Genomic DNA, 15,593 nt, shown 5'->3' with positions numbered 1-15,593 from the left:
ATTGGCTCATTAACAAAAGGCAGTGGTTCACTCGCAAAGGGCACCGACATACAGGTTCAAAGCAACAAAAGTGCCGACGTACAGGCATAGCGGGAGCAAAGTTCAAGCGAGCTTTTAAAGATCGACAAGCGGAGATCTTCGGTAATTTCCTTTGGAAAATTATTGCATCAAATGAGGATGGCTTCAAGCGAGGATATCTTCGACGGCATTCCATAGCTTGTGAAGAGTTGTCACACACAACTAAAGGTAATTTCAAGAGAAGTTGTCTTCGACCATATTCCCTTAGACGTGGAAGATGGTAATAAAACAGAAGAAGATTGTATCAAGCGAAGTAATCTTCGGTAATATTCCCTTGGACGTGGAATATTATCAACGCGGATGAAGATTTTTTCAAGCGAAATTATCTTCGGTAATGTTCCCTTGGACGTGGAATATTATCAATGCGGATGAAGATTATTTCAAGCGAAATTATCTTCGATAGTGTTCCCTTGGACAAGGAATATTATCAATGCGGATGGGGATTGTTTCAATCGAAACAATCTTCGATAGTGTTCCCTTGGATGTGGAATATTATCATAGCGGGAGAGGATCGTTTCAGGCGAAGCAGTCTTCTATGTTGGAAGCAGTTGCAAGCGTAGCGGTTTTCAAGCGGGATGGCATTCTCTAGCTTGCAGAAGGTCATCAAAACAGTAATGCAGCAACAAATCGGTTACTTTCAGAACGTGTGCTCGACGGTGCAAGATACGCGTTTCTTAACTCTCTTATCTGTTTTAACTAACGCTAGTTTTGCAGGTATCGGCGTTACAAGAATGGCTTAGAATCGCAGAACGTTCTGAATCATTCTCCGTCCCTATCGATACTTTGACTTTTGTTTTCGAAACTTGCGTTTCTCCAAACTCAATCAAAGTGGGGGCTTCTGTAGACACCCATTTGTGTCTCCCGAAAACCAAACCCAGTGATGAGTGCTTTTCGCGTCGAATCATAATCGAATGAAGTGAAAGTGTGGAAATTCTAGTGTTGCGGATAGTTTTAATTTCTTTTCTCTTCTCTCTGTTTTTTAAAACTTATTTTAAGAAAATAGCCAATCCAGTTTGGTTGGTCCATGATATGGGTCCAATAGTAGTGTAGTTGGATGGGGCTTGACAAGAGCTTTCCAACGATATATTATAAGCCCAATTCCGATGAATATTGAGGAAGTTATAGCCAATTTACTAAACTGGGCCCGTTTTGAGCCTTATATGCGGCCCAATGATCTAGGGGAGGGCCTAATATAGATTTATCATTCCTAATGCAATTAGGAATGGTTTTAGTCTTCTAGATTCTTCTAGAAGGTTCTTTTCATTCCTAATTCAATTAGCATTAATAAATTGACTTTTGTTGACTTTTCAGAGTTTTAATTAAAATTAAAGAGCATTTTTGAGGGAAATACGATTTTATCCTCCTGTACGACAATTTTTATCTGATTTTAAGAAAACGCGTGAATTTCTGAAATCAGCGCCAAACGCCAGCTGTAGCGCCTGGCGCTAGTGTTGGCGCTTGGCGCCAACAACCAGCGTTGGCGCTGGTTCCTTTTTTTGTGCATCAGACTCTGTTTTATTAATTTATCTTTTTGGCTGATTTTCTCTATAAATAACGTCGTAAAAACTCTGTTTTCATTCACCTACAACCAGTTTTCATTCTCATTCTCTTCTAATCATTCGCCAACAACTCTCACCAATTTTCTTTTTATTCTCTCTCTCTCTTTTTCTAAACTAGCTTTTTACATACAAAATTCCGCATTCATTAGATCTAGAAACACCTAGCCATATTCGAATTTGCCTTCGCCCTAGACGTGAAAGGTTTAATTTCTGAGGGTTTGGTCCCAAATCTCTATTTCAATTATTTAATTTAATTATTTGTTTATATTTTCCTTGAAGTTACTAACGTGTGTATTTTGTTATTAGAAAGAGGTACGAGGTATCAAAGTAAGTGCTTTAATGGTTTTTTTAATTGATGTTATGATGTAGAAATCATGTTTAGATTGTTATTTTGATTCCTAGTATCATGTCTAGGGTAAATTTAATATCAAATATGATTAGTGCGATGCTTCCTATTTTCTTCCTAATATTTATGATTGTTAGTATCATGTTAGGGTTAAAGATTTGATTTTTATTGCTTAGTGACATGCTAGGATTTGTTATTAATCTTGCTAGTATCATGCCTAGGATCTTGCTATGCCTTAACATGATTATTATTATTATTAATATGATTGTTATTATGATGATTGTTATTGTGATTATTCTTTATGATTTATGATTATAATTGTTGTGATGATGATTATTTTTTTTGTTATGATTGTTATGATTATAATTTTATTATTTTGATTATTATTATGTTGCTTGATTATATTTATTGTTATTGCTTGATCACACCTTTTATGCATGCTTAAAGGGAATTTGTACTTGTAATTGCGCTTAATAAGATAATTAATAATCTTGTTAGGGTTAATATGATTACAATTTCAAGTGATCGCCAATAATAGTTTATTTGTGCATTATATTCAACCAACATAGATAAACAGGTTTAGGGTTAAACCTATTGATTGTATGTTAGTCAGAGAGCGCACATGAATACGATCAGAATAAAGTAGAGGCTTATTATTAGGGCAGGTTCAATCTCTTTTAGGTTGGATTTGTACCTTCATCCCCGAACCCTATTTGGTTCAAGACCTTATGGAGTTGACGATCTCTTGGATCGTTAAGGGGTGTAACCTTCACCTCGTGAACGGTTTACAAGTTCCTAAAAAAACTTGTTGGCGACTCTTTTGCTCTATCTTCTTTCCCTTTGGACGCCACCGTACTTTAGTGTATGATCACAGTGGGGTTCAAGCTAGGGGTTAACGCTTAAAATTATTCCCCACATGACCCTAGAAGACATGGCAAGAACAATGCTCATAGCTAGTGGACTTCCTAGGAACTTCTAGGCTGAAGCTATCAATACTGCATGCTATATTTTAAATCGAGTTATGATATAAAACTCCATATGAACTGTTTAAGGGCAGAAAACCCAATATTTCTCACTTTAGAGCTTTTGGATGCGGGTGTTTTGTCCATAATAATGGAAAAAGGAACATTGGAAAATTGATGAAAGAAGTGATGAAGATGTGTTCCTTGGCTACGCATCTAATAGCAAGGCTTACAGAGTTTACAATAAAAATATTATGTGTGTCGAAGAAAGCATTCATGTGATATTTGATGTATCTAATATGTTTATGAATGTGCAAGAACAAGACACTAATGATTATGAAATTGGAATTGTTAGAGACAGGGAGGATGATGAAGAAGCATCTAGTCATCCCAAGGAGAGACAAGTTGAACCTGAACAAGATCATAAAGAAAATGCTGAAGTTCCTCCACCTGAAATTCAGGAGGAAAAAGGTCATGAAGAAACAGGCAACGAAGAGGAAGCAGAAAGAACAGAAGAAGAAGAAGAAGAAGTGCCTCAAATAGGAGTTCCATCCAAAGAGTTTCATCCAAAGCCTTTAAAATATCAAGGCTCTCATCCTACTGATCTCATCATAAGCGACATTGGTAGAGGAACTCGGATTAGATCATAGATGAGGAACTTATGTGCCTTCCAAGCCTTTATATCCATAATTGAGCCAAGAAATCATGAAGAAGCTTTTAAAGATGCTGACTGGATAATTTCCATGCAAGATGAACTCAATGAATTTGAAAGGAACAGAGTCTGGCATCTTGAAGAGAAACCCAAGAACAAAATGGTAATAGGGCTCAAGTGAGTTTTCGGAAACAAGATGGATGAATATGGAACCATTGTAAGGAACAAGGCCAGACTTCTTATGAAAGGCTACAATCAGCAAGAAGGTATTGACTTTGGAGAAACTTTTGCTCCAGTTGCTAGATTAGAAGCTATTAGAATATTAATTGCATGCTTTTGCTTCTTTTATGGGATTTAAATTATATCAAATGGATGTCAAATGTGCTTTCCTAAATGGTTTTCTTGAAGAAAATGTTTTTGTGGAACAACCACCTGGTTTTGAAAACCCCCAATTTCCTAATCATGTCTTCAAGCTTGATAAAGCTCTTTGTGCTATGAAGCAGGCACCAAGAGCCTGGTATGAAAGGCTCTCCAAGTTCCTTCTACAAAATGATTTTAAAAGAGGAAAAATTGATAAAACCTTGCTTTGGAAATCTGAAGGAATTGACTTATTAGTTGTTTAAATATATGTTGATGATATTATTTTTGGAGCAACTAACGAAATCTTGTGCAAGTATATGAATGGTGAATTTGAGATGAGTATGATGGGAGAACTCAATTTCTTCCTTGGACTTCAAATCAAACAAACTGAAAAAGGAATTGCAATTCACCAACAAAAATATGTCAAGGAACTTCTGAAGAAATATAACCTTGATCAAGCAAAAACCAACCATACACCAATGGGAACTGGCACAAGATTGGATGAAGATCTACAAGGAACTAGTGTAGATCAAACCAAGTATAGAGGTATGATTGGATCCCTTCTTTATTTAACTACTAGTAGACCTGAGATTACTTTTAGTGTTGGCTTGTATGCAAGGTTTCAATCAAATCCTAAAGAGTCTCACCTTACACCAGTAAAGAGGATTCTAAGATATCTCAAAGGAACTGATAATCTCTGTCTCTTCTATCCTAGAAATGATACTTTTGATTTAAAAGGTTTTGCAGATGCTGACTATGCAGGAGATTTGGTGAACAAAAAAAGTACTTCAGGAATGATCCAGTTCCTCGGGCCATGTCTAGTTTCTTGGGGCTCAAAGAAATAAAATACAGTGGCCTTATCAACTGCTGAAGCTGAGTACGTAGCTGCTGCAGCTTGTTGTTCTCAAGTTCTTTGGATAAAACAACAATTAAGAGATTATGGTATGAAGTATAATTGCATTCCTATTTATTAAGATAATACAAGTGCCATATGCATTTTAAAAGATCTAGTTCATCATTCTCGTGTGAAGCATATTCACATAAGGCATCATTTTCTTAAGGATAATGTGGAAAAAAGGCTTAATTAAGTTGGATTTTTGTAATACTGAAAATCAAATTGTTGACATTCTTACTAAGCCTTTGAGCAGGAATAAATTTGAAAAGATGCGCATGGAACTTGGCATGATACAATTGAGTTAAGAAGACCTCAAGTTCCCCCCAAAGGTATAAGTCAATTATGTATGCAATGTATGTCTTACACAAACTGAATATGTGAAAACATAGTCCTGAGCATTAGAATGTATGGCATTGCATAAGAGATTGTAGTTGTATGTGAAGAAATCAAATTGCATTGGGCATGTCTATGTTATAACAAACTATGTTGATTTGTTCCAAGTTCCTCCGAAATATTTTATAAGATTTTGTTTTATCTCTTTGTGAATTGATTAGCTAGTCAGTTAATTAATTTTATCTTTTTAAAAAAATCTTATCTCTTTATTTGATTTTGAATTATTCTAAAATGTTTATCTTTAAATTCAAATTTATCCTACAAAATTGTTGATTAAATACCCGTGACTCTTTGCATTCAATTCAAAGTTTCTGATCAAGCATTGCTTCTAGACTCTTCCTTGTCAAATCATATATAGCAAAAGTTAAATCTGACCAAGTGAGAAGTATTTTTACTTTTCTTCATCAATCGACACCTAACCCATTCAATTCACCTTCTACACTATTCCACGGACCTAATTTACCTCTCAAAATTCCACCACTATATAATGAAACCAAACCCTAACCATTGTTCCTCACCACCTCACTCCGTAAAATAAACTCTCATCTTTAGTGATTCTTCGCCAATTCCCATGGAAATCTCACCCAAAATTCAAACCTCACCTCAAAAAGAATCACCCATGGAAATAGAGAATGAAACCTCAACAAAAGCCGCTGTTGAAAATCCTCAAAATAAACCCATGGCTCGCAGCGATTCGAAAAAAAGGAAGATCGAGGTTGAAGAAGAATTGGACTATGAGGAACTTGGTGAACCAATTCAGCGGGAAAAATCGAAGTCAGCTGCTATCTAAAGGCTTGAAGCTAGATCCGATCGATTCACTCATGGTTTCTATATAAACCTAAAGGGGTGCGAGTCGAGTAAGTACATTGAACTTCTTGATATTCTTGAAGCGCAAAATTGGATTAAGTTGTTTAGTGAATGTTATGATAATATACTTGCTCATGCTCCTCTAAAAGAATTTTGTGCAAATTTTAAGAATGTGAATGGTGTGTGTACTAGCAAGGTTAAAAATAAGAAAATTAGTTTTGATGCTGATGATTTGTGTGCTGTGTTTGGAACTCCTAATGAGGGGTTTGATGAATGTTTTAAAGGAGAAACTGAGTTGAGTGTTGATGGTGTACCTATTGAAAAATTGTTGAATCAATTGGGAGTTAAGTTTCCAAAGTTCGAACCAACCATAATCTGTTATCACCTATTCAAAAGTTGCTATTTATCTTTGTTCACCTAGCTATCATCCCAAGAAACCAGGATAGACACGAGGCTAATCACCTTGATGTTGTGCTTATGTATTTCCTTGAAAACAAAATTCAGATATTTTCCATCCTTGATGATCCAGCACCTCACTCACTGTCTTGCCAATAATCTGAAGGTTGGGTATGCCAATCTGATCATTACCCTCCTTGAAAGTTGTGGCATCTCCATGACAAACTATGAAAGCCTCAAGCTTAAAACAAACCTCTATGTCCAACCCAAAACCCTTGAAGCCAAATTTCTAACTGTTGTTGATGGAGTTACCCAATTCCTTTCCAAATCTCTTCATAAGCCAAAATAGGATGAAAGAATTGTGAAGAAAATAGAAGATGAAGAGTTGGATAGATGCTTGGAGGAAGAAGACAGTGAGGGAGAGGGAGAAAAGAAAAAGAAAGAGGTGATTGAGGTAACAAATAATAAAGGTACTCAAAGTTCTAGGAAGAGAAAGAGTACTAGGTTGGCCTTCAGGCCAAAAAGGAAGGATAAAGCTGAGTCTGCCGCAGTTGTTGATTTCAGTGAGGAGAAATATAGTATACAGGGGGAGTAGGGCATCATTGGAGAGAAAGCTGGTTCTCAGGGGGAACAGGGTATGCTGCAACAAACCTCTATTGAAAAATCATTTCCTACAGGTTCAGGTTTTGCTGCCTTCAGCACTGTTAATTCCACCTTGGAACTCAAAGCTCTCAAGGAAACAGTGCAAAAACTTGTTGATGTCCAAATAGGTCTGGTTCAACGGATTGAAGCCCTTGAGAAGGTAGTGTCAGACTTGGTGAAAGCTTCCACAAAGCTTACCTCAACAATGCAACAGAGCACATCAATAGAGCTTACCTTATGTTTTGATGATGACTCAAGGAACCTAAGCAAACCCATATAAGTTTAAATTTCCTTTTTAGCTTTGATTAATGACAGGTTTATGCTACGAAATTCTAGAGTAAGAAGGGAGCATGGAACAAGGTATAGGTCAGCTATGGATGTAATACCCCTCATGACTGCTTTAAAAGGAGTTTAATATACTACTCGTACCAACAAGATGCATCTTCCTTTTAGGGAGCTCATATGCTAAGAATACTCTGTAGTTAAGCGTGCTTGGTTGGGAGTAGTCTTGACAGTTGTTGGCCCTTAATGCGCATTTCGTGGCAATAGGCCCCTCCGTAATTTGTTTGGGGTCGGGGTGTTACAAATGGTATCAGAGCAACCCTGCGACCGCGTGCTGACCGTAGATAATTAATCCTATGTCAGTCGTCTAGCGGGGGAGAATTCTGGGGCCATATAGCTGTAGCTAGACTGGATGTAACACTTTGGCTACCAACAAGATGCATCTTCCTTTTATGGAGCTCATATGATAAGAATACTCCATAGTTAAGCGTGCTTGGCTGAGAGTAGTCTTGGGATGGATGACCTCCTGGAAAGTTTTCTTAGGGCGTGCATGAGTGAGGACAAAATGTGCCGAAATGACTTGTATTGGTTTGTGAGGACTATTATTGGCCCTTGATGCGCATTTCGTGGCAATAGGCCCCTCCCTAATTTATTTGGGGTCGGGGTGTTACAATGGAAGGATAAAAAAGACAATCACAAGTCATGTTCTTTTAGTGAGGAACTAAAGCTCCAGAGTTAAAGCTTCAAAGGGGAGTTCCTTACATGAGGAACTGAAGCTTCAGAGTCGAATCTTCTCAGAGTTTCAAGGAGTCTAATGTAGTTTATTTTTATTTTAGGCTTCTTGTATTTGTGTTAAGTACAATGATAAATTAGGATTTAAGTGGATTTAATTTTATTAAGTAAGGATTTTATTATCCATATTTTAACTTGCTTAATTTCAAAAAATATCTTTTAAGTTAAAATATCTTTTTGTTAAAAAGGATTTTCTACTTTTATCTAAGTCTATCTTTTAGGAAAATCTGACTTGGGAAAATATTCTTTCCAACGTGTGTTTTACTTGGTCTAGGAGGTTGAGAAAAATCAGGGAGCAGTAAAACCACTTCCTGATAAAATGTTTTAGCTTGTTGCCCAAGCTCCCATGAACTGCACTTCCTAATTTCATGGAAGATGTGGATAAGTGGAGGTGAAACAGTGGTTTTTAACTTCCTTCTCCTCCTATAAATAAACTTGGTTTTCTGTTTGGAAAAATACACTTGAGCATTACAATCTTTTAGCTTTCAAAAGAGTCATAATCCACTTAAGTCCTTGAGTGTCTTTGCACTTAGCATTTAGAGTTTAATCTTGAGTTGTATTGAGATAGAGTTTGGGGAAACTCTAAGAGTGTTTATTGCTTTGAGTGAAGCAAGGAGAAAGAGAGAGTTAGAGAGATCAACTGATTGAGGGATCAGTTGAAGGGAGCTTGAGTTCGTTGAGGAACTTGAGTTTAGAGTCTTAATTTGTAATAGGTTGTTTGCTCTATTATTATTAAGAGTTGAGTTTAAAATGCCTTGTGGTCGTGGTTTTTCTTCTTATTAGGGCCAAGAAGTTTTCCACGTAAAATCTCTCTTTGCACTTTTAGTTTTGTTTGAGTTTCTTTATAAATTCCGCAAAAATTACCCTAGTTCCTCTACAATACAATTCACCCCCCTCTTGTATTGTTCATTTGAGTTAACAACTATAACTAGAACTTTAAGGTAATGACCTAAATAAACACAGGTAATGACCTAAATAAATACAGGTAATTACCTAATCACAAACATATTTCAAAAATCGCAAAACAAAATTCTGGATCAATCAATGCGGGGAAAAAAAAAAGAAAAAAAAAGGAACTCTAAACTGAATAGCAAACCCTTGTCATCCATTGACGTTAAAAAAAAATAAATAATAAAAATAATAAAAAACTTAAAATTAAGCATTTTACATCATCATATTACACACTCCTAAGGCTTTTTCCATTTTCAAAACTATCAAATAAAATGATTTTTACATTAATCAAAATCATCAATCGAACCCTAAATGAAATTTGTACCCTAATTTGGATGGGGTTTTGGACGGAATTTTGGTCGAAATTTGGTTGGAATTTTGGTCTGAATTGTTGTCGGAATTTCGGTCTTCGTTGCGAATAGATTATACATTAATCAAAACTATCATGAATGAAGAACAACGAAGTACAATGATGAATTTTTTTTCCTAAATTGTAACTCTAATTTAATTTTTGAAAATGATTTTAATTAAGTTAAAAATAGATTTTAAAAAACTATAATTATGTATTCTATAAAAAAATACACATATTTCACAATTTTGTTTTTTTTTTTTTTTTGAAAAACCGCATATTCACAATTATACATACATGTATAGTATATTTAGGTATTTAAAAATAAATAAAAAATGGACCAATCATAACATGACCCCTCATCATGAACCACGAGATGCCCCTAGTTTGATAGCTCTATGTAGAGGTATTGCTCCATCTACAAGCTTTCAGAGCTTGAAACATGTGAAAGTTGAGGAGTGTAAACTGGTAAAGATTCTCTTCCCCTTAGCTTTTGCAATAATACTAAATTAGCTGCATTACTTGGAGATATCAAATTGCGAAGTTATGGAAGCTGTAATTGGTTACATTGGAGATCATGAGATTCAGATGGGTGCGCCATCAGGTCAGCTAAATGATACCTGCACAGGGGTAGAGTACACCCATACCATCTTTCCTCGGCTGCAGGAATTAAAGCTGCAACATTTGAAGAACATCAGAAGCCTTACTCAACCATGGTTCCTTCTTGCTTTCCCAACTTTAGAACATCTAACGGTGTTCTCATGTCCATGCCTCAAGCTTCCCATAGGGCCTGAAGGCTTGGAAAGATTGATTGAGGTAAGAGTAGAAAGAAAGTGGTTTGAAGAGTTGGAATTTGAGAACAATGAAACAAAAATATCACTGCAAAAATGCTTTACAGGTAAACTAACTAGTGCAGGCTATCACTGCCTACTTTACTTGCTATCAATAGTATTTCTGCAGCAATACGTAGCAATAGTCTTAATAATCAAACATGACATAATTGCAGATGCAAGCTCATCGACTTAACGTAGCATCAACCATACTAGGAAGAAAGGCTTCATCAAGGTAGCTCACTATATTGTGGTTAGTCAAAGGAAATTTTGTCAAATATAACCTCTGTTGTTACCTTTTACAAGCAACTAGGTGAATTTGTGTTAGAGATGGATCATTTAGCTAATAATGACATAGTGGTTTCTATGAATTAATGTATACTTCGTATTCAGTATAAAAAGAAAGAATTTCTTAAGGAAACTTCAGTTTTCCTCTCTTTTACTAGACCGCCTTTGAAAACAATGACAAAGTTGAACTGTAACACATGCAATTGAGGGGTGTAGGCAAGTAGCCACACCCCTCAATGATAAATTTTGCAAATTGTTTTAAATGTTTTTTGTTCTGTATTAAAATAGTAGTTGTAAGTAATGAAACCAGTCTATGTGAATGCTATTCTTCTTAAAGTGACCTACTGTCAGTGAGAAACTGAATGTTTCACAAAACACTGAAGTCTGTTTAGCTAATGAAATATGCTATATGCTCTGCTCAGAAGTCTTAGGATGGAAACTTGTGTTTTCGCTAACAATGTGACTTAATATTCTCTCTAACTGTTACACATTTACAGAAAAAATCAATATGATAATGGCCTAATGGGGCATCAATGTTACTAAAGGCAACTAGGCATTATTAGTAATAGCAACTATCACTACCATTTAGCAAGTTCATCTATCCAACATAAACATCATAATACTCCATCTTGTCTCTAAATAAAAGTTTCGGCTGCAAATAGTTTTTTTATTTTTATTTTTAATTAACCAAATCCTACTATCTTGTTTTTTTTATATCCAACTTAATCAACCTATGCTCATCATCTTCATCTTTTTAAAAACGTGTGCAAATGGCAAATGAAACTGTTATATGGTGACAGAGGGAATACAAAATAAGCTTTAAATTTAGGGAGTAAAATTACATAACACAAAAGTATCGGCAGCAAAGAGTATTTTTTTATGTGCCATTTCAATAACCTGTTGTCGAGTCAGAGTATGGCAGCAATGCTGTACCTCAGTTTTATTTGTAAAAGGTTCAGAATTCAAAAATAGCCATTTGCAAAAGCAAACAAGTAGTCATCAATATAAGCAAGACAAAACATTGTAAATTCTGAATTGGTGATGAGATTTATATAGACATCACCTGAATTCATTTATCAACAGATGAAATTCCAGAATAAGAAATAGCAGCAAAATGCTGTAACAGTAAATCATCAAGCAGAAGTAGTCATAGGGCAACTCTCCTTTGGCAAGTGAATGGCAACCAAACATGCATAACATTTTAACAAGTCCATGCCATTGTATCATCACATGCCAAGGAAGATTCGCCCCATGACTAATTCGCTTGCTTCATGTAATGGCAACTCAAAAAATGCCTACACTTCCAATTTTGTGAGTCGGTTGCCTTTCACGAGTTTTACCTTTGGAGGAGCTCTCTGTATATATAGAGGGCTTTGTTATCTTAAACATGGAGTTTAAGTCTAGAAAAACTGGCATATCCTTGAAATATACTTAATTAAAATGCTCTATTACATTTAAAATTTCTACCTTTTTTGCAATTTATGTTGACTCTTCTATCATATCTGTAGCAAAAAACAAGAATCTGTCTCTAACTTTTATCATGAGTTATGCTTTTTCAAGATAGATAGATAAAGAAAATGGCAAAGCAAAGAGATGCCCTTTTGTGTGGGAATAATTGTAATATTATGGGCATATCCGCATATGCATGGTTTATACTATGTATTTCTACAAAATGGGGAGTGTTAACACCAACTAGCCTATGTAACATCTATAATCCAATCCCGTCTATACCACTGTCCTTAAGGCGTTCATGCATTCTTAATATAAAGGTGCAAATTAATAAATTACGCACGTTTAGTTTTGACAAGTGTCCAAGAACAAGAAGTAAGCAAAAGGGGAAATGTTGATCATTGCACTCATATTCACATATCACTACTTGAAAATGGAAAAATAGTGGAAACTTGCCAGATAAAAAAAAGCAAAGACTGATGAAATGTACAATTCACTCCAATAGTTTAGTGCACATAAACGTCTCTTCTCAAAATACATTGCTACGCAGCCTAAGTTACCTTTTTGGAAAAAGAGTGTTGTTTTGATCCTACGAGTAACCCATGCTTGAGCTAATTTGGTTGAAACAAAAAGAGATGGGAAGGTGATATATAACTACTAAAATGGGAGCAAAGCTACACATACACGTAGTGTATTAAGATACATGTATGAAGATCCTTGGAGAACACGTTACATAAGTTATCAATCGTTAGGAAAATTACTCACGTGTAAGTTTAGAGTTTTGTCCCACATTGAAAAATAAGAGAGAACAACACCAATAATACTCAAGTGAGCTTTGACATTGCCAATAAAATACTAACTTTTACTCATAGAATTATGTAATTTGTAGATTTCACCTTCCTATCAATCATTTGTATACAAGCACTATTACTGGATCCAAATATCATATATCTTACGCTTTTCCTTAAGTTCTTTCTATCTGAACGGTTAAAAAAAAAAAAAAAAAGTCAAAACATAAAGAAAATTTAGTAATGAAGGGGCATCAAGTATTAGAGTTAATATAACAAGAAATCTTTATAATCGATCGATTTGCCAATAATCCAACCTTTATTAGATGCCTACTAAATTCGAATTCGGAAATTGCCACAAATTACACCAGTTAAGTTGTTAAGTAAACACGCGATTAAGTGTGGCAGCTAATCGTACTCCGGCTTGTGCTAATCGTTGATTAACTATTGGTAATCGAGAAAAGAAGTAATCATCTGCAGTAAGTGAATAGATTATATGTCAACTAAGATAGTGGAACTTAATTTAATATTCTTTAGTATTGTTAGACCAATGATTAATGGCTTACCTTCTAGTGTTGAGTCTTCATCAACATCTTTGTAAGCCCAATTACAAGCTGCATTTATACTTTCTGATGCATATCTATAGCAACAGAATAACGTGTTAATTTACTTCTTTTGTTTTCCGACACATGCATACGTATGCGGCAGGCCCGTCTTTAGACATGTTTTTTCTCACATACGGAACATGGCCCCCAAAAATCAGGGGCCCATAATTAAAAAAAAAAAATCATAACCTCACATATTCACCTTCTTCTAAAGATCACACTTTCCAAACTAAGGGCATGTTCTCATTGACTGAACTCAGCTGAACTGAACTGAACTGAACTGAATTGAGCTGAACTGAACTGAGCTGAACTGAGCTGAACTGAACTGAACTGAACTGAATATTTTATAAGAGAAGGAAATAAGGAGCTGAACTGAACTGAACTGAACTGAACCGAGCTGAGCTGAACTGAACTGAACTGAACTGAACTGAACTGAGCTGAGCTGAACTAAACTGAGCTGAACTAAACTGAACTGAACTGAGCTGAACTGAATTTCAACGTAAGAGAATAGGCCCTAAAACCTAAAAATTCATCTTAAATCTTTGACTTTGTTTTTTAATTTCCAAAACAAAATTAAATTGATTATAAAAATATAATTGAGCATTTTGCTTTAAAAAGTATTAGAAGGATTATACTTTTTAAATAAAAAGTTTTTGTTTGTTGTTTTATTCAATTACTATTAAACTTAGTAATATGAATATTTTAGCTCTATAATAATTTGTTGTAATGTACTTTAAAAAAATTGTCATTTTATAATAATAATATTTTTAACCTTTTAAAATAGTCCTCTAAAATTGAAGGGCCCAATTTTAATAATTAGAACAAGGCCACTAAATTGTCGAAGATCATAGACGGCCCTGGTATGCGGTATGCCATATTGCCATTAATTCATTAATAAGCATATGGCTAGGTCTAACTAGTAATTAAGGGTGAGCTTATTCATCTGATTTTCCCTTATATAAATTATCTGAACTTATTAAACCAATCAATACTTAGTTTACTTGAATTTAAAGTTGGGTAGCTCTTATTATTAACCCTTAGTAGAACTTATATTTTCTAAACGTAATTTATCACAAACTTATTCATCCAGAGATAAGTGAAAATAAGAGGACTAAACAGGCCCTAACTTAATGGTTCCAAACTCTAGCACGTGTGAGGAGTTTAGCTCCCTACCCCCTCAAACATTGGAATATAAATTAATGAGTCTACTAATTAAGGTTTACTTCCTAGTTTCTAAAGACTTAATTGTTTATTTGAAACATCCTAAACACATTATTAATTAAAATAGATTATTGCATTGGAATTATATAAAGAAGGGTTCTAACTGAAACATAATATTGTAATAAATGATCGATCCAATAAATTAAAGTTGAAGAACATACATGTTTGGACATGTTGGTTTGTCATGATCGCAGTTTTCCCACTCTGGAACTTGATCAGCCCATTCATTCTAAATCACAGAATTAAAATAATAAATTGGTTAGAAAAAATTTCTTACCACTTGCAATATTAACATATATATCAGCAATTTTTTGGTGCAGCAGGCCAAACCATGCGACAGGGATTATCTGAGTTTTTTGGTTACTTGAATTACTCGGTCATCAGAGGGGTTACTTGAGTTTTTCAGTCAGGGGTTATTTAAGTTTTTCAGTGAGGGGTTACTTAGGGGTTCAAACAATGGTTACTCAAGGGGTTCACTCGGTTAAAGGTTACTTAGTCATGGGTTACTCGAGTTTCTTAGTGAGTCCACATTCAAAAAATTGTGACTCGAGTAACCCCTGACCGAGAAACTCGAGTAACCCCTGACCGAAAAACTCTAGTAACCCCTAACCGAGAAACTCAAGTAACCCCGAAAATTCGAATAAACCCTGACCGAAAAACTCAAGTAACCCCTGATCGAGAAACTCAAGTAACTCTTGCCGCACGGTAAATAGGCCGCATATAAAAATTTATGCATATACAAATCTCATGATCATAAAATAAGTCTATGTGAAAAATAGAAGAATGATAATACCGTAATATTATGCTGGATTGCAGCAACGAGGTCATCCACATTTGTTGTATTGTACGAGTCTTTTTCTTCTGTTTCAATAATGTTGTCATCCCAAACCTAAATTCAATAACACTAGTATTAGTTTGCAATTGTATCAATTTCAGTAATTTTTTGCC

General features: G+C 35.1%; 1 protein-coding gene across 4 annotated transcripts in view; it reads right to left on the bottom strand.

Moving 5' to 3' along the window:
• Window positions 1-9,725: 9,725 nt before the first annotated feature.
• Window positions 9,726-15,593, bottom strand: part of LOC145557351 (endonuclease 2-like) — a 30,485-nt gene continuing 24,617 nt past the window's right edge. The window contains exons 6-10 of one of the 4 annotated variants that reach the window (XR_014092297.1): window positions 15,439-15,534; window positions 14,807-14,874; window positions 13,386-13,459; window positions 13,137-13,293; window positions 12,689-13,010 (exon numbers count right to left, since the gene is read on the bottom strand). Coding sequence is in view for 3 of the 4 variants with exons in the window: in XM_081618540.1 (XP_081474666.1) it covers window positions 13,199-13,293; window positions 13,386-13,459; window positions 14,807-14,874; window positions 15,439-15,534 (333 nt within the window). In the remaining variant the exon portion in view is untranslated. The other 3 variants (XM_081618540.1, XM_081618545.1, XM_081618550.1) reach the window with 3 other exon arrangements.

The sequence above is a fragment of the Chenopodium album genome, chromosome 1 (assembly GCF_948465745.1).
Source record: "Chenopodium album chromosome 1, dcCheAlbu1.1, whole genome shotgun sequence".
Taxonomy (NCBI): Eukaryota; Viridiplantae; Streptophyta; class Magnoliopsida; order Caryophyllales; family Amaranthaceae; genus Chenopodium; species Chenopodium album.
The sequence above is the reverse complement of the archived record's forward strand: the minus strand, read 5'-3'. Positions and strand labels throughout refer to the sequence as shown.